At 40.8% G+C, this 19,619-nt stretch overlaps 1 protein-coding gene across 1 annotated transcript in view; it reads right to left on the bottom strand.

Moving 5' to 3' along the window:
* Nucleotides 1–5,146: 5,146 nt before the first annotated feature.
* TNIP3 (TNFAIP3 interacting protein 3) overlaps nucleotides 5,147–19,619 on the bottom strand; it is a 31,114-nt gene continuing 16,641 nt past the window's right edge. Inside the window, exons 4-5 of the mRNA XM_075336336.1 lie at nucleotides 8,226–8,324; nucleotides 5,147–5,331 (exon numbers count right to left, since the gene is read on the bottom strand). Coding sequence (XP_075192451.1) covers nucleotides 5,215–5,331; nucleotides 8,226–8,324 — 216 coding nt within the window. The 3' untranslated portion in view covers nucleotides 5,147–5,214. The remainder of the gene's footprint in view (nucleotides 5,332–8,225; nucleotides 8,325–19,619) is intronic.

Here is a 19,619-nt window from a genome sequence, read left to right as displayed (position 1 = left end):
TTTTTTTTTATTCGCTATTGTGCGTATACACTTAAACAGATTTATCTGAAATGTGGAGAAACCTTTTAGGTCTTTAAAAAATGTGTCACTACTAGAAAATATTTATTTAAAACAAAATAATGATTCTACTTTATTAATACATTAATGTGAAAAAATTATTTTGCTATGACTATTTTATACATGTTTACATTAAAAGAGTGAAACCTTGATGACCATACTATTGCTTTATATCTGCTTGGCTCTTACATTACATGATATATTACATTCTTCTACATACCGTATCTTTCAAACTATAAGCGGGCTTTGCACGTTGCGATTTCGCAAGCCGATGCTGCGATGTTGCACGCGATAGTCCCCGCCCCCGTCGCAGGTACAATATCTTGTGAAAGCTGGCGTAGCGAAAATTATCGCTACGCCGGCTTCACATGCACTCACCTGCCCTGCGACCGTCGCTCTAGCCGGTGACCCGCCTCCATATTAAGGGGGCGGGTTGTGCAGGGTCACTGTGACGTCACACGGCAGGCGGCCAATAGGAGCGGAGGGGCGGAGATGAGCGGGATGTAAACATCCCGCCCACCTTCTTCCTTCCGCATATCCTACGGAAGCTGCGGTGACGCCGGTAGGAGATGTTCCTCGCTCCTCCGACTTCGCACACAGCGATGTGTGCTGCCGCAGTAGCGAGGAACAACATCGGACCATCGCGTCAGCGTAATTATGGATTACGCTGACGCTGCACCGATGATACGATTACGACGCTTTTGCGCTCGTTAATCGTATCATCGAACCTTTACACACTACTATGTTGCATGCGATGCCGGAAGTACATCATTTTCAATTTGACCCCACCGATATCGCACCTGCGATGTCGTAGTGTGCAAAGCCCGCCTAAAGGGGGCTTTACACGCTGCGACATCGCTAATGTGGAGTCGTTGGGGTCACGGAATTCGTGACGCACATCCGGCCGCATTAGCGATGCCGTTGCGTGTGACACCGATAAGCGATTTTGCATCGTTGCAAAAACGTGCAAAATCGCTAATCGGCGACATGGGGGTCCATTCTTAAAAATCGTTACTGCAGCAGTAACGAAGTTGTTCCTCGTTCCTGCGGCAGCACACATCGCTCCGTGTGACACCGCAGGAACGAGGAAGCTCCCCTTACCTGCCTCCCGGCTGCTATGCAGAAGGAAGGAGGTGGGCGGGATGTTACGTCCCTATCATCTCCGCCCCTCCGCTACTATTGGGCGGCGGTTCAGTGACGCTTCAGTGACGTCGCTGTGATGCCGCACGGACTGTCCCTTAGAAAGGAGGCGGTTCGCTGGTCACAGCGACGTCGCCGGACAGGTAAGTATGTGTGACGGCTCTGGACGATGTTGTTCGGCACGGGCAGCGATTTGCCCGTGTCGCGCAACAGATGGGGGCGGGTGCCCACACTAGCGATATCGGGACCGATATCGCAGTGTGTAAAGTAGCCTTAAGACTCACTTTTTATCCCCCCAAATTTGGTAGAAAAATTAGGGTGCATGCTATAGTCTGAATGTACCTGGCTGCTCTTTTTTTGCCAGGAGGTGTAGATTGGGTGACTTAATAGGGTTTAAATGTTTCAGCACCAAATTTGCACCTCCTGGAAGAAAACTGCACCGAAACTGCATCAAAACCGTTTTTGTGCATTTTTCTGTCAAGAGATGCAGATTTGGTGCTCACATTTTTTACACCATATTCATGCACAGAATCTACAACTCCTGGAAAAAGAAAACAAAACGTCAATGCCACATCATACCGCATGTGGTAGTGATATATTTTTTTGACAGGAGGTGTACATTGACTGCAGAAATAAGGTGTAAAAATTTCAGCACTAAATCTGCATCTCTTGGCAAAAAAAACAACAGTTTTCTGCCAGGATATGCAGGTCTGTGAATTCAGTATGAGTTCATTGAGGTCACCTGAGGTCTGGTTACCTGCGATCACAGGTGGAGGGCAGTGGGAACCTCCAGCTGTGACCGCAACTAACCTGAGTGATGTCACCACTCATTGCTGAGGCTCAGTCTCTGTCTGAAGCTCACAACATTCGGTCATGTTCTATGATCGCATGCTGTGTCTTCAATAATGTAGCAGACCTGAAATTGTTGTGGGAGCTCATGTGGATTAGCTTGGACCTGCAGGGGTGTTTTTAGGGTTACAAAAGTGGTGAAAGAGGGTATTTATTTGTATTTTATTCCAAATAAAGGATTTTTTTGGTGTTTGTGAATATTTACTTTTACTTACAAATTAGTAATGGGGGGGTAACCCTTTATTACCACAATTCGCACTGCATCAGGGCAGGAAGACCCCAGTAAAGTGCTGGGATTGTTGCATTTAATGGATGCTGCAATCCTGGGCTGCTGCAGGCTGCTATTTTTAGACTGGGGGGCTTAATAAACATCTGTCTCCAGCCTGAGAATACCAGCCCCCCGCTATTAGGCTTTATCATGGCTGGGTATTAAAATTAGGTGGGACCGCATGCCTTTTTTTAAAATTTTTCATTTAGATAAATCATTTTTAAAAAGCTCCATGCGGTTGCTTCTATTTTGATACACAGCCAAGATAAGTTTACGGTCAGGGGCTGCAGCCTGTAGCCATGGATTTATGTCTGCTGATATTAATACAGTGGGACCCTACGCTAATTGTTTATTTATTTTATACCACAATATAGACCTGCACACAGCGTCTGTGATTCCAAACAATCACAGATGCTGTCTGTGGGCGGGTTCTGACAGCAGCCAATCAGAGTTGCCGGTGAACAGGGAAATGTTGGGAATGTCATCCGAGGGGGTGATGGTTTGGAGCTCTATGTGGTGGTCAGGACTGGGGGTGAAGCTGACTGTGACTCAACAGGTGTGGGAGTTAATTGGGAGGCCCAATTGCAGATCAGCCTGGGCTATATAGTAGAGCAGTGTCTGCTGGCTGGGGCTGGTGATAGATGTTTATCCTCTGTATCTGAATTTGCTTGGAGTTTGTCCTTCTATTTATCCTGTGCTTGTACCATTCCTGATAAGTTGCAAGTTCTTTGCTTTATTGCCTGATCCACACCTAAGGGTGGTTGTGTTTCTTTTCATTTTGCTTAAAGTCTGTTTTCTTGCAGGAGAGGAATTGTCTTTCTGTTTTGATGAGCATGGGGGTTCCCCCTCTGCAGGCCCCACTGCAAGAAAAGGGAGATTCTCCCTGTTCTATTTGATTATTTGCACTTTTGTATTTCTTGTGGGTTTTTTTGGTATTTTGTTTCTCCCATTATTTACAAGAGTCCCTGATATAGTGGAGGAGAGTCCATGTGGTCTCAGTATTTTTTATTATCGGGAGATTGGTATTTTTTTAAGGGTTTTTTGCTGGCCGCAATCAGTTATCTGTCTTATCCTGTTCTATCTAGGAAGTTGGGCCTTGGCTTTGCTAACCTATCTTTCCTATCTGTGTATTGTGTTTTCTTACATTACCATTAGTTTTATATGTTGGGGGCTTGCTATTCCTTTAGTAACTACTCTAAGGCAAGACAGGTTTCCTCATTTCTATCTGTGAGGTGTAGTAAGTTTCTCCGGCTGTGACGAGGCGTCTAGGTGTGTTTAGGAACGCTCCACGGCTACTTCCAGGGTGGTCTGACAGATAGGGGATTGCGGTTAGCTCAGGTTCCAACTACTCTTGTGTTTTTCTGCTGATGGTATTTTTGTGATTGCCCACGGTGACCAGATCATAACAGGGAAAGCAGTAAATGTGCATTAGGGATAATTATTATTTTCTCTCGCATGTATCATGGCACATGCGACAGAAATCAGAGGAAGAGGGTGAATGTGGGTGGCGCGATAGTGTGCGTCCTGTCATCTTGGATGAATCGGGAGGGGGCAGAAATGCAGTGAGACACCTTCTACAGGCAGTGCCCATACTGTTTCTGCTTTTTCCCATCCATTTCAGCCTTTTCCTCAGTCACCACAGGTCACCGACGGGTCCAATATGAAATTATTCTGGTTTCCCATACACTTGCATTGTGCGTTAGATATTCGCGAATACTCGAATAGCTGCGAGGTATTCGTCGGATATCCGTCTAAGCGAATAATAGGGTATTCAATCATCCCTAGTAACAACCCATCCACTTCACACAAGCAAAAAAATTAAACTATAGATGTCCATAAATTTAGTGTTGTAAAATAATGAGAAATTACACAGGGAAAAATTATTGAACATGCTTACTGAAAATGATTTACTTTGAACAAAAGCCTTTATTGGTGTTGACAGCTTCAAGACCCTTTCTGTATGGAGAAACTAGTCGTATGCATTGATTAGGTGTGATCTTGGCCCATTCTAACAGACAAACACTCTTCAAATCCTGAAGGTTCCGTTAGCTTCATCTATGAATTCAGAACTGTAGTTCCTTCTATAAAATTTTCTATTGGATTTAGGACAGTTGATTACCTGGGCTATTCTAGCTGGAATGCGAAGGTCTTGAGATAGCTCTCTGGCTTTACCCATCATGAGATGTTTCTTGTGGGTCATCTTGGTAATGAGACATCTTTTTATAAGCCATTAGTTGAACATGCTGATATTCTTTTTCACTAAGTCACAGGATTAATTTCTAAATACTGATAAATTTCAGCCAGTGTCATGACTTTCCATTTTGTAAATTGGTATATATGTCTCTCTCTCTTTTTCATACAAACTAAATGTGCACAAATTAACTATTCAAACTACTAACATTATACAAACATTTTATGCAAAAGACCTGGGTACAATTAAGTAACCAAATGAAAGCTGTAATCATCCTCCCATCCATTTTGGCCAGACCGAGATGATATATCATGTTGCAGTAGCAGTAGTACAACCTATCGGAAGTGGAAATCTTCTGTGTGAAGAAGAGCTGGAGAAGGGGACATTATTAAGGTGGTATAAACAGTTTTATTAAGGTAGTAAGAACAGTTTTATCAGTACCTAAAAGTGATAATGTGCTAGCAGATGAGCTGCTGCTTTGTTCACTTATAGCTATTGATGGCTGATGATGGTGCACTGTAGCAGCCAACTGGAAAAACTGTGTGGGGCCTGGCAGGGACCACTTCTGAGGTTGAAACCCTGTGCAATTGCCAGCCCCCCCACCCCCCCCACACCAATTCTCTAATGTTGGCCCTGTCATATTGATTCATATAGCCCATACTAAGATGAAAATAAAAATTGACATCTTTCCAAAACATCACCAAGGGATTTATATATGTAACTTTTGCTTTAGTTGATGGATAATTTGTTGCAGCTCCTTATTTTCTTTTGTTAGCTTCAGATTATCAGCTCTTTCCTTATTGAAGTCTTCTTCATATATTTTGATCTAAAAATGATTAAAAATGTATCATTAATCATTGCAATAATAACAATTCCAGGCTTTTTATAATCATACTGTGTGCTAGAATTTGATTTAAAGGTTCATGGAATTTTATACAATGAAGAGGGGTCCACATCTTAGAAAGTGGAGAAACACAGGAAAAATAGAAATAAAAATGCTATATGCTGTACAAGAGATACATTGAGACAGATAAAACAATTCCATATTTATGGCAAGTTATAGGCCACTTTTAACCTATTTTGTGCTGGAGCTTGCTACGGTCACTGCTTTTTAACCATTTAAATGCTGGTGTCAATCACTATCAGTGGCATTTAAATTATATCACAGCAAACACTATTCCCATTGGCCCTCCGCAACATGATGGGAAAATGACAGATTGTCATGCCATCTTGGTCCTCCTGTCACGATGAGCTACAAGCTGAGCTCTATAGGAAAAAGCAGTGTTTCACTATATAATGCAATAATGTGGTATATATTATAAGCAATCAATTGAACATAAGTAACTGTCTCCTAGAAGGACTAAAATATTAAATAAAATAGGAAAAACAGTTTTTAAAAATTAAAAAAACCATTTATATTTAAATCATCTCAGTATTCCCATTAAAAATAATGAAATAAAACAAGTAAACATTTATCACTATATCTGTAAAACATAAGGTATTAATATTAATAAAGCCAAGATATTAAGTATTTTAAAAAAAAAAGCTGGCACTTAAGAACCACCTTTTTTTAGCCTCTGCCCATCTTTAAAAAATTCAATTTAGGATAAACTCACACTAGCGTATAACTCGGACAAATGCAATGCAAGAAGAAAAAAAAAGAGTCTGCACTCCGACCCACGTTATTCAATGAAACATTGCAGATCTGCAATTGTTTTCCCAACTGTATACGGCGTTAAGAAAAAAATGCAGCATGCTTCAGGTGGATGTGTAAATCAGAAGAGTCTCACCTCTTCAAATGGATGGGTGAGAGAAAAAAATCAGATGCCAAATGAGCCATCCTTGTGGTATCGGTGTTTTATGAATACATTACCATTTTGTACCATAGGACACTGTGAATGATTGTTTAAATTATTGTAAATGAACAATAGCGCCTGAGAAAAGAACGGATTTTACATACAAACAGCACAAGTGAGAAAAAAAATCATCCTACTTTTCTGGATTAAAATCGGATTGATTGTTAGAATGAGCGTACCCTAAAAGAAATAAAAACTGAGCCGGACTACACAGCTCATCTAAATCATGACAAGCTCTGGCTTTTCATATGACAAAAATCTCACTCCAGTATCTGACTGGAGTGAGACTTCTGGAGTAGTGTTAGTGCATGGAGGTGCACGCCAATTATCAGACACCAGATTTCTGAAGGGGCATGCATCTCTTCATAAATCAGGAGTAGGCTTCCACTGGCACACTGGAAAGCTGGAGAATTCTCCGGTGGGCCCCTTTGTGGTAGTATGTCACTTACCCCTCTAACATAATCAGTAGATGGTACAATATACTTGTTTCACTATGTAAAGATAAAGAAAGCGTCTCATCATTCATTTTACAAACTACCCAGCATGTTACAGTATAGAGAATAGGTACATTTGTGAATGTAATATTTACATGTAGTTGATCAGTTGGCCCCCAGAGTCAATGTTACTGGTGGGCCCATACCGCCCCAGTCTGACACTGATCAGGAGTGTCTTACTCCAGAACATCTGCTCATCAAGACTGGCCTGAACAACACTGAATAGGGCATTTTGAGTTTCTGCTCAGTGGCAATGTGCACACAGAGTTTTTTTATTGAGTTTTTTAAGAGAAAATTGAGCAGAAAAAATGAGTTTTTGAGTAGTTTTGCATTACTAGGAGGATTCGAAGAATTTCCTTTCAGTTTCCACACAGTTTTTGTCCTGAAAACTCAGCAGCAAGTGTGCACACAGCATGAAAAGTTTTGAGGGGGACTTTCTGAAGTATCTATTCCAAGAACCGCTCCAAAAACTTAGCCTTGGGGTATGTGCACACGGCAATTTATAGATGTCACTGTGCCCACAAAGTTTTGAAGTTTTTGAGCAAAAGATGCTTTAGGAAAACAAGTGCAGTATTTTTTGCTGTATAACTTACCAGGTATTAATGGAAAATTGGAGGTATATATTACGAGAACCTAATACAACTCTCTAAACACAAAATTCTTTATTAATATAGATTTAAAAAAGTCAAATAAAAAATGGTGTTGTGCACCGTGAAACACACGGATACCCGTATTGTGGTAATCAATTGGCAGAGGTATAGAGACCTGGCTAGTATGAGCTACAGACAAGGGGAAACTATAACTCACCCATAACAGCTCCTTGCGTAGAGTGGAGTTTAAACACCCTAAAATCTGGCCCCCCGCTCTGTGTCCACTGTCCATTCATGACCCCTGCCTACCATATAGAATGAAGCAAGTTTTTTCTCATACAAATTGGCATGAAAAAAAAGCACTGGTTGGCATGGTCTTAAAGTATAGCAGTGAGCCGAGGTGATATCCGACATCAGATAGCACTTGGCCATGTTGTACGCTCAAGCCCTTATGCCGAGTCTGAAGTATTTAGGATCCTCTATCATGTACTGTCCTTCAAGAACTCCATTGGTTTAAACACAGTTTGACAGTTTTAGTATTATATCTAGGCTAATTTTTTTACTGAAAAATGTCTGTGCATCATATTCTCTGTATCACTTTTATCAATATAGTAAAACTGCTGAACTTCAATCGATAAGGTTTTCTGCCACTTTTCTGTTTACAAATGTGATGGGAAAACATCACGAGATTTGACCTGGAATCAGAAGATTTACCCCTGAAGTTTATTCCTAAACCTATAAACCTTGCCTTATTTATGTATAATTCCCATTCATAGTTACCTGCTGCAAAAGAACTTCATTTTTTGTCTTTAGATCTTCATAACTTGTGACTTGTGTAGAATGATTTAATCTTGTGTTTGTTGTCATATTGAAAGGTCTCTAGAAGAGAAACACAATACATAAATAAATTATGCATATAAGGCTATTGTTCAAATTTCGTTTTATTCTCTCTTTATTACCAGTATCTGAGCGAGTGGGGGAGTGTTTATAGTTTTTTTTAAGGTTGAAGGGAGACTCTAAGTCTATCTAGTTCAACCCGTAGCCTAACATGTTGATCCAGAGGAAGGCAAAAAAACCCCAATGTGTCAAATAAGCTCCAATGGGGAAAAAAATTCCTTCCTGACTCCACATACGGCAATCAGACTAGTTCCCTGGATCAACACCCTGTCTTAAAATCTAATATACATAACTGGTAATATTATATTTTTCAAGAAATGCGTTCAGGCTCTGCTTAAATTTTACTAGTGAATCCCTCATTACAACATCATACGGCAGAGAGCTCCATAGTCTCACTGCTCGTACAGTAAAGAATCCTCATCTGTGATTATGATTAAACATTCTTTCCTCAAGACGTAGCGGATGCCCCCGTGTTCCAGTCGCAGGCCTAGGTGTAAAGAGATCTTTGGAAAGGTCTCTGTACTGTCCCCTCATATATTTATACATTGTGATTAGATCCCCCTAAGCCTTTGTTTTTCCTAACTAACTAACCCCAAGTTTAATAACCTGTCTTGGTATTGCAGCCCCCCCATTCCTCTAATAATCTAGGTCGCTCTTCTATCTACCTTAAACTATAGCTTAAACTTTGTCTTTCCATTTGACTGTGTCTTTTTAACGCTATACTTGCCGGGTTAGTAATGGGGGTGTCTGATAGATGCATATCCATTACTAACGACTGGGCTTAATTCCAGCTTTCATTTTACAGCTGACATCAACCCTAAAAGGGCCCATTAATGATGAGCCTTCCCATCCTGACAATACCAGCCCCTAGCTGTCTAGTTTAACCTGGCTGGTTACAAAATTAGGGGGAACCCCAAGCATTTTTGAAAATTATTTATGTAAATAATGTAAAAAATGTGTGGGATCCCCTCTATTTTTAATAACAAGCCAAGGTAAAACTGACAGCTGCGGGTTGAAGCCCATAGCTGTCTGTTTTACCTGCCCTAGTTATCAAAAATAGGCGAGAACCCATGTAATTTTTTTATTATTTATTCCATATCCACATGGGCAACTATACCAATTTTGCTTCCTTCTGTAGCCCCCTAGCCCTTACTAAGTCAATTTTACAGCACATAAGTTTGGGTCTCCAACTGAACGTTTAACTAAAGTCCATCCAAACTCGTCAAACCTAAACTTCCATGGGTCCGTTCATCTCTGATTATGGATAGTTCATGAAAAACAAATGTGTTTTTGCTGCTGTCAATAGCATCTGGCAGAAGAAGTCCCTGTTCTACTATATATTTGTGATGCCCCTGGACTATCAGGTCATCACAGGGTACTGCATAAGCTGCCTTTCCATGCAGTATTCCGCCTCTCTCTTGGTTCTGGGTCCCTATCTAAATGGTGTTGCTTCAACATTACAGTATTTATGTGATCATAGCATTTTATTTACTGTACCACATAATTATATGCACTGAGATCACTGAATAATACACCCAGAGCTCATATACACCCCACAATATTAAATATCCTTACGCACAGTTCATCTGGACAAGACATACTGTGTACTAAATTTATAAAACATACTATGCCTGTAAATACTGCATTAGTACATTATACAGTGCCTTATTTCCATTATACCCAGGGGCACACTACAATCGGTGCACAGGTTGCAATTGCATCAGGGCCCTGAAACTTACGGTGCCTAAAAAGTCCATTTTGCCTATAAAAAAGTACCAATGCCAATAAAGATTTGCAATAATTGGGGGCCACTTTGGGGCATTTATATTGTGCCCCATGAGTTTCAAGTTACGCTACAGGTTTAACTCACAAACTTAAATGTATTTCATTAGGATTTTATGTGATACACCAACACTAAGAAACTAATATTTGTGAAGTGTAAAGGAAATGATACATGGTTTTCTAAATATTTAACAAATATACATCTGAAAATTGTGACGTTCATTTGTATTCAGCCCCGATTCTATACTTTTTTTTATCTCACTGCAATATAACCCAAAATGATATTGTATATGTGTGCTTCCTAAGACATTTTCCATAGAAAATGGGTTTCCATGTGCTGGGCTGAGTAGGACTAACAAACTCCATTTTGTAAACTAGGCTCCTTGAATTTAGACTTTATGAATTCAAACTATAGTTATTCAACACTTACAATGACTGGGTGCACAAGTATATCACTCTATATACAATAAAATCTAGAAGTACAGACTCTATATAGACACTGAATGATACAGAAAAACAAACAAACACAAAGATTACAAAATATAAGACATACAAAGTGCACATCTTTTGAAATATTTTGCAATACAACAAAGTATATACAGTATATATGTCAGACAACAGCCCAGTGGATGATGACCAACAGTTCAGTGAGGTACCATATTGTTACAATCACCATAAAGACATTATGTTTTATGCTCCCTTTACCGATTTGACACATGCATATATCCTGAATATATTTACACGTAGCTGATTATTAAAATATATCCTGCTATTAAATCCAATATCTATTGCATATTGTATTTTGTGTTATGTATTAGAGATGCATTAGTGACTTTTGTTGGTCTCTGACCGTTGGTTCATCATCCACTATCTAAGTGTATATATACACTTCATTGTATTTCAAACAATGTACTGTTTGCATGTCTTTTATTTCCTACTTTTTATTTACATTTGCTTTTTTGTATACCGTAATTTAGTGTCATCAATTTCCGGACCAAAATGTCACCGTATATTTTAAATTGCCTTTGAATAAAAAAAACTATTGGGAAGAGAAGAACTTGATGTGCTGACTACTGCTATACTAAGCTGTATTTATGGCTCTATTCCACTGGTTTACAATGCAAAGAATAATTTTCCGAAAAGGAAGAAAAAAAATGTTTGGATTTATATAGCTGTATACAACAAATGCTGCTCCACAGCTCCGCATATAAAGAGGAGGTGCATGATTTAGTAAATCTGTCTGTTAAAATTCACATTTTCAAATATCTTTTCTTTCTTATTCCTCTTGGAACTGTATGAATAAATTGACAACTGGGTATCAACATTCTCATTTTGGATAAGGCAGGTCTCTACACATTGTGCAATCAGTTTTACCAGTATCAGGCTATGGGAATGCATCTGCATTAGCAAGGGGAATTTATTCATGTATTTTCAGAAGGAATAACAGAAGAATAGTACAGAGCTGAGTTCTAAGAATAGCTCGGTAGCATTATTTATAAGTATATATTAAAACATGAATATAAGGAGAGCGGACAGAACTTTTCAAGTTGATGTATTTGGGCTTTACAGTTTTATAAGTCACATCGAAAAACTCTTCTCGGAAAATATACAGTGGCATGAAAAAGTTTGGGAACTCCTGGTAAAATTACTGTCATTGGGAACAGTAACTTGAAGATGAAATGATCTCTGAAAGGCATAATGTTAAAGTGTTTGCCTGAAAGCAAAACTACTTTTCATTTAAATCCCTATTTGATGCTATAAACTAACCTACTTTCTAGTATACTTGTATTAAAAATACCCTACTGTTCCCAAATTACATTAACTACTATACTAATTGTTTTTTCATTTCTTGTCTGATGACAAATCAATTGAGAATCCCAGTGCATGCAGGGATACTCAAACTGTCATTAGGGGGCCGAGTCTTTGGCAGTAACCCTACACCTGTCCCCTCCGTGAAATGAAGCGTCATCATGACGCTCATGTCAGGGGCTGGTTTGTGCCTGCTGAGTCTGTCCCTCCCTCCTGTGTCTGTCCCTCCCTGCTGTATCTGACACTGTGCTATCAGCTCTGCGTGATCTGCTCTTTGTGATCTGCTCTGTGTGATTTGCACAGTACACAGCCAAGCTCTGTTATGGGCTCAGAACAGTAATCACAGAGCACTGTGTGTACCCGGCATGCAGGAGACTGGTGCCACCCTCGCTGATGATGTCATAGGTCTCCTGCTTGCCGGGTACACATAACGCTCCATGCACTGTGTTGATCGCCTAGTGGAGATCGCACAGTGCAGGGAGGGACAGACGTAGCAGGCACAAACCAGCCCCTGAAACAAGCGTCACGATGATGCTTTATTTCAAGGAGGGGACAGGCAGTGCAGTTACTGCCACAGATTCTGTCCCCTGATGAAAGTTAGGTTGAGTATCTCGGTGTGCAATTAGATTCTTAAACGATTCGTCATCACACAGGAAATACAAAAAAAATAGAATAGTAGTTAGATAGTGTAGTTAGGGAACGGTTGGGAGTTTTTGGTACAAATATATTAGAAAATAGCTTAGATTATAGCTTCAAATAGATAGGGATTTAAATAAAATCTACTTTCACTTTTGGAACAACCCTTTAAAGATGACACATTTCCTTTGTATTTTAGGCAAAAAAAATATATATATATAGATTTTCATCTATTACATTTTAAAATTACCAAAAAAGAAACATGGACTGATGCCAAAAAGTTTGAGTACCCTCCATGGTTGGTATCTAGTAGCACCCCCATTGGCAAGTATCACTGCTTGTAAATGCTTTTTGTAGTCAGCCAAAAATCTTTCAATTCTTGTTTGAGCAATTTTCCTCCATTCTTCCTTGGAAAAGTCTTCCAGTTCTCTGAGATTCCTGGGTCGTCTTACATGCACTGCTCTTTTTAGGTTTAAGCACAGATTTTCAATGATGTTCAGATCAGGGGACTGTGAGGGCCATTGTAAAACCTTCAGCTTGCACCTTTTGAGGTAGTCTATTGTGGATTTTAACATGTATTTAGAATCATTATCCATTTGTAGAAGCCATTTTTTTTCAACCTCAGCTTTTTTACAGATGGTGTTCTGTTTGTGTGGCGCCCCTGAGGCTTCCGTCGCCACAGAGATATTGCACCTCATCCAGAGGTGTGGTATCCCATCCCGAGTAAGAATGGGGTCACCTACCGGTTCACAGATAAAACTTGCACACACCAATTGGTAGGCATACACCGGGTCAGGGGTAGTGGAAGTAACCCCCATAGATGATCTGGTCATGGGGCCGTAAGTCCCATCTACTGCTACTGGTCCCAATGGTGTGGGGTGGGGCCTAGCCAGAGGGAGTGTGGGAGGAGTCAGGTGGTAGAAAGAGGAATCAGGAAGTTCAAGTTCAGGCAGTCTGTCAGAGAGAGTAAGGAGAGGAGGTGGGCTGTTAGGAGAGGACAGCAGACAGACAGAGACAGAAGGAGGTTCCTGGTGGAGATCCTGGGGTCTTGCTAGGCCCAGGTGACACCAAATGAAAGGATTCCAGGGCCACGGAAGGGCAATTGTCCCGTGACCTGTTCCACTAGAAGATCGGGTGGAGTGATCAGGCTGCAATAAGGAACGGTCCCTAGACTGAAAGAAGAAAGACATTATTTTCAGTGAAACCAAAGACCTGGGAGATCATTGCAGGCGCCCAGAGCCACAACCCGCCACAGATGACCGGTAAAGGTGAGCAAGATGCGACTGAGGTCAGCCACCTTTGTACAGGCCCTGTGGTGGAGCCGCAAGCATAGCACAGTTTGGCGCTAAAGAGACAGCCAGAAAGGACACACAGAGGATTGCACCGATACTGACCCTTGAACTATTCGGGATCGACGGAGGTCCCTGACAGAAGATCCTGGCATTCCGTGGGTAACCAGTTAGCTACCGCATTGAACTGAACAGTGAGTAAACATCTTAACTGCAAGCCCTGTGTCGTCTGCTTTACCCTGCACCTCGTCCACAAACACCAGAGGTCCCTTCCAGCAGCTGTGGCTCCATAGCTGCAAATTACCACAGCAACCAGTGTAATTTAAGTAGTCATGTGTGACCTTGCTAACTTCTATGTTCAGTTCATGTAACCTATTACTGTATTCCCACATGCTTTATTCTGAAAAACCTTGTCTACTCTATTCTAATATTGTGGGCCCACACATTGTGTTTGGTTGTTTGCCTGTTCATACAATCTACTACCATACTTTAACATACTTCATAAGGCTATAGGATTTGCATATTAATAGGAGTATTTAACCTATACTGTTCACCGGACCAGTTTAAGAGAGGTTTACAGAAATTTTGTTAAACATTTCTCATTTGATTGCCTAATATAGAGGGTTTTGGCGTCGTGGGGAATGCTGCCTTTTGGCTTTTAAATGTTTTTAATCCAATTTAGTGTGTGCTCTACACTCCCAGTGTGTTGAGAAGTGTGTTTTTCTTGCCTTTGTAATAAAGATTTCTATATTTATTTAAATACAGTCTTTTGGTGATCCCTGTAGGGTATACTCTTTCTCTTTGGTTACATACTGTGCTCGTTTTGTATACTGGGAGATCCCATTGGGTGGTGCCCTTCCCCCATTAGTGCTGTTCCTAAATTACCACAGGTGGCGTCACGAATCTTATATAAACTTTATTATCATCTACCCCATAACGCCATTTTAATTGACTCCACCAGGGTCACGGAGTCAGCCCCTGCCACCGCTGACTACCCCGGAATAGTCTGGCCCGACACTGAGTCACCTAAGGCCTTGGAGTGGGCGAGTCATTTGCGTCATGAATTTGTTGAAATGTAATTGAATCCATTCTTCCCTCTACCCGTGAAATGCTCCCTGTTGGCTGCAACACCACCCCAAAGCATGACTGATCCACCCCCATACTTAATGGTTGGTGAGATATTCTGTTCCTGAAATTTTGTGCCCTTTTCTTTCCACACATACCTTTGACAAAAAGACAACATGAAAACACTTTGCCATCTTCTTATAGCCTTCCTCTGCTTTGTGGGCCTCCACCATTTTCATTTTCAGAGTGCTAGGCAACTGCTTTTAAGAATCCGTGGCTGCTGTTTTTTTTGGCAAGGTTAGAGGTTGCTGGGTTTTTATAAAGCTGTGAAATTTACATCACCTGGCGTTTCCTGATAATGATAGTGAACAAGCTTTAACTATAACAGGCTACTTAAGGTCTGAAACCTTGGTCAACGTTATCTGAGCACAAACATTTTCAAGGGCGCCCAAATGTTTGCATCAGCCCATTTTGCTTTTTGTAATTTAGAAATGTAAAAACATGAAAATAAATGTATTCAATTTTTTCCTAAATACAAAGGAAATGGGTCACCTTTATGTTTAAGACTTTTAGGCTTGGGCCACACAAACACTACTGCAAGTGCATCGCATAGCACTCGGCTCCTGCTCTGCTGGAGTGTAAGCCAAGAGTCATGCCACTGTCATGTGATCCTGCAATCGCAGCACAGCTGCGGAGGAGAACGCGGGCGCTGTGGGGGAGAGGGAGGAACTAATCTACCTATCTCCTCCATTGTCAACTGATGCGTATATCACACTGCACTCTGCTGTAAAGCGAGTGCAACGCGATGATTCTCTCACACCCATAGACTTCTATGGGTTCGAGAGAAAATTAATTGGATTCCACCTGCAGCATGCTGTGATGGTTTTCCTGGTTAGTGCTGAAAAAAAAATCGCTCATGGGAGCTGCACCATAGAGTAACATTGGTCCGAGTAGAATACGATTTTTATCGCATTCCAGTCACTCCCTTTTACTCGCCGTGTGTCGTTAGCCTTAGAAATCATTTCATCTTCAACTTAACTGTTCACAATAACAGTAATTTTGACCACGGGTGCCCAAACGTTTACATGCCACTGCATTAAGAAAGATCCTGAAGTAGAATTGTCCCCACTCCTGATATGTCTGTTTTCCTCAACTTAGTTTTGTCATTTTCTTTTTCAAATTACCTATCCAATTATAATTCTTTGCTCAATCTTATTGTGTCTTTTGACTTTTGAATAAGTTACAGAGGAAAATAGTAGAGGTTTACAGTGCATGAAATTGTAAGTTACCTAAGGAGTATGTAGAGATCTCTGTCTCAGGCAAGAACACTATGTTTCCTGAGGAAGTCTTTGTGGCTTACCAGTAATATTTCTCAGTGCCTCCTACTACAAAATAGTTTCTAGTTTCTGAAAACATTTTTTTTTAAATATGTTCTGCTTCTTCTCAGTTAAGACAAGAAGGAGAGTAGTAATATTGATAAATCCCAGAGAAGTCAGCTAAATTGGTTTGAATAGGACACAAAACCCACAGAATCCACATACACTTAACCATAAGCATTATCCAATGCAGCACAGTATTTGGATTAGGTATTTATTATCTGATGTTTATTTGATGTGTTTAAAATTTTGCGTTAGTTTTAAAGCCCCATACACAGAATATCGTTGACTAAACCTATCAATATTGGTGGACTCGGCCAACAGTCTTTTGTGTTTCGGGGCTGATTACTCTCCCTCTACAGATTATGTGTGATGGATGATGTGTGGGGAAATAAATATCCAGCTTTTTGTTCTTGACGAGATAAGCCACTGCCAGAGGAGATTGGCAGCAGCTCTATTATAGAGAAAATTGGAATGTGCTGCTAGCTTCTTTGCATTGAGGAGTCGGGGAATGTCTGACAGTCAAATTATCTGCTAAACCATCAGCTTTATGCTATGTAATGGGAAATGTACTTTGTTTTGGTATCCTTGTATGATTTTGGCACTGCATATATTATGTTATTGCTATATAATAGCAATCCAACAATACTATAAGACTGTACTACACTGACTTTTTTTTATTCCATCATAATTTTAAAAAAAATCAGCAAATTGACATCTGTTTCAGAGATGCATCCAGGCATCCTCCCCATGCTGTTCCCATTCAATTTCAGCACTTCTCATCCATTTCAGCATTTTTACAGCCCCGTCAGACATCCTGGAAGGATCTGCCGGAAAATTATTTGAGCTTCCCATTGAGTTGCATTAGATTGATTATTCGTGACAAATACATGAATAGTACGAAATATTCGAGATGGGTGAATATTTCACTATTCACCCATCACTAATTATAAACCTTACTTTCATGTTACGGGTTAAAAATGTTCTATGAAACTCAGTCTTTTCAACATTTTACAAATCGTTTTTGTATTTAGTGAGATATTGACTAAAATCTTACATTTCAAAAGGGTGTACTCATTTATTCTGCACACTGTAATTTTGTTAAAAAGAAAGTTGTGCTTTGCTCTTTAGTGTATACGGTTTATCTGGAAACCCTCACTGGCAAGAGTTGCACAGATAATTCAGTCAATATTAGATTACCCCCTTCTATTCCTCTAGTGCATTCAAACCCCTTTTTTCCCTGCAACACTTACTGTATGGGCTCAGTCACAGCACTGTATAAATCTGATGAGTGAACTTTTATTGGATAGCACTCGGACCAATGATTTTCAATGGGGCAGTGTTAATCAACATTTTTTTTCTCTTATCAATTAAGCATGAGAATAAAAATTGCAGAATTCTACAATTTGTTACGCAAATTGAACGCTACGCACCCATTCAAGTCTATAGGTATATGGAAAACATTTGTGGACTCACACGGTGGAGGAGTTGAAGTTTTATTCTCCACCTTCTCCTCACAGAGTGCTCCGGCTATTTTAGACTATCTTATCTGAGATAATGAGATCACACTAAGCTGAATCTCTAATCAAAGTTTGATCAGAGTGTTACTTCCATAATCAACCCAATTCTCTCGAATTACAGAATCTACAGTTGTGTGACCCCAGCCTATAGATGAATAAAAGACAAGTAAATTGGTTTTAGGCTATGTGCGCACGTGTGCGCTCTGCACGGCACCTAAAAGGTGCGCTTCAGAGCGCAGCTGAAAAGCTCCGTTCTGAAGCGCATGGTGCCGGCAGAGAACGTGCGCTCTGCATGCAGCTCCTCCCATAGACAGAGCAGGGGCTGCCGGCAAAGCGCACGGAAGAAGTGACATGTCACTTCTTAGAACGCGCGCTTCGGGCAGCAGCCGAAGCGCTGCACTCTAAGACGCCACTTGCGCACGGCCCCTGCACAATCTCCATAGATTATGCAGGGGACGCAGGACGCATGCAGTTACGCTGCGCTACAAAGCGCAGCGTAACTGCATGTAATTACGCAACGTGCGCACATAGCCTTAAACAGCATGAGCAAAATATACTGTTTTAGGTCCCCTTCATATGTTCCCGTTAGATTGTGTAAGGTGTCACAGGGCAGTAGGCGTGGGTGAGGGATTGACTCTGGATGCCCCGGTACGCTATATGGAAAAGCTTGTCATGGATGGGTGTATGGACTTGTTTCATGTGGGCTGAGAACCGTGCTTGCCGCATACTGCCACTGATGTCGGCTTGCCAGGACCCCATGAAGACTTGAACTCACAAGTAGATCAACAGATCATTTCAAACAAAAACTCTCTACTCAACAGTTCATTCTCTGCAACAACTTTACATCTGTTAGCAGACACAAATCTTCCAGTATGCTGCAAGGCATATTCTGACATTGTCATTCCTACTGGCTTGTTTCAGTTATTACTGGTCCTGTGAGTTCTAGTACAAGCCAGCCCAGCATTACAGTATAACTCATAATGGTTACTTTCCCTTGCAGCGGCTCAACATGCAGTCTCCTTATAGAGGTGATGATCAGAGATCCGATCACCGTGCTCAGAGTAGAGCCTTGCAGTCTCAGACACATGTGGAGAATCCACTCAGATAAGTCAACTTTAGTCACACGCCAGTTAGGATTAACTTGTTACCTTGATGGCTAATGGGCCTGGCTGCTAGAGTCCTGTCCTCCATTTACTATTGTCTTTGGCCATAGCGGTAGAGGATTGGTCTCTCATTTCAAAGCTGTTAGCACTCTGAGTGTTAGTCAAATTTCAAGGTTCACACTATCTCATCTCCAGTCTCCTTATTTCCCAATATTGCCACAAGCCACCCACTGTATGTGGCCTTAACGACCTACAGACTATCCGTCCGTAACTGTTGCTTACTAGATCTTCACTCCCTAAACTGAACTGTTATAGAATGAACCATCTCCTACCCTGTCAACTAACCCCTCTTGTTGTGGGCTAGTCCCAACATTTAACTACTTCTTATGCTGCTGGGCAGAACTCAACTCACTAATAGGACATTGCACATCATTATACATTAATGCTGCTACACATTATACTTTACATAACTATCAACTCTACATATCATAGGTTAAACTATACATTACACAGGAATACATTACAATACATCAAGACATTACAATGCACACATTATCATCATAGTTAACATAACACATTATATCCAAAAGACGCAGGAGACTATTCAGTTTACACTACACATTCAATTGGTGTCTTCATGGGGCAGAAACGTGACAGCAACACTCCACCACTCTTACACATGTGGCATACGTTTTTT

The sequence above is a fragment of the Anomaloglossus baeobatrachus genome, chromosome 1 (assembly GCF_048569485.1).
Source record: "Anomaloglossus baeobatrachus isolate aAnoBae1 chromosome 1, aAnoBae1.hap1, whole genome shotgun sequence".
Lineage (NCBI taxonomy): Eukaryota > Metazoa > Chordata > Amphibia > Anura > Aromobatidae > Anomaloglossus > Anomaloglossus baeobatrachus.
The sequence above is the reverse complement of the archived record's forward strand: the minus strand, read 5'-3'. Positions and strand labels throughout refer to the sequence as shown.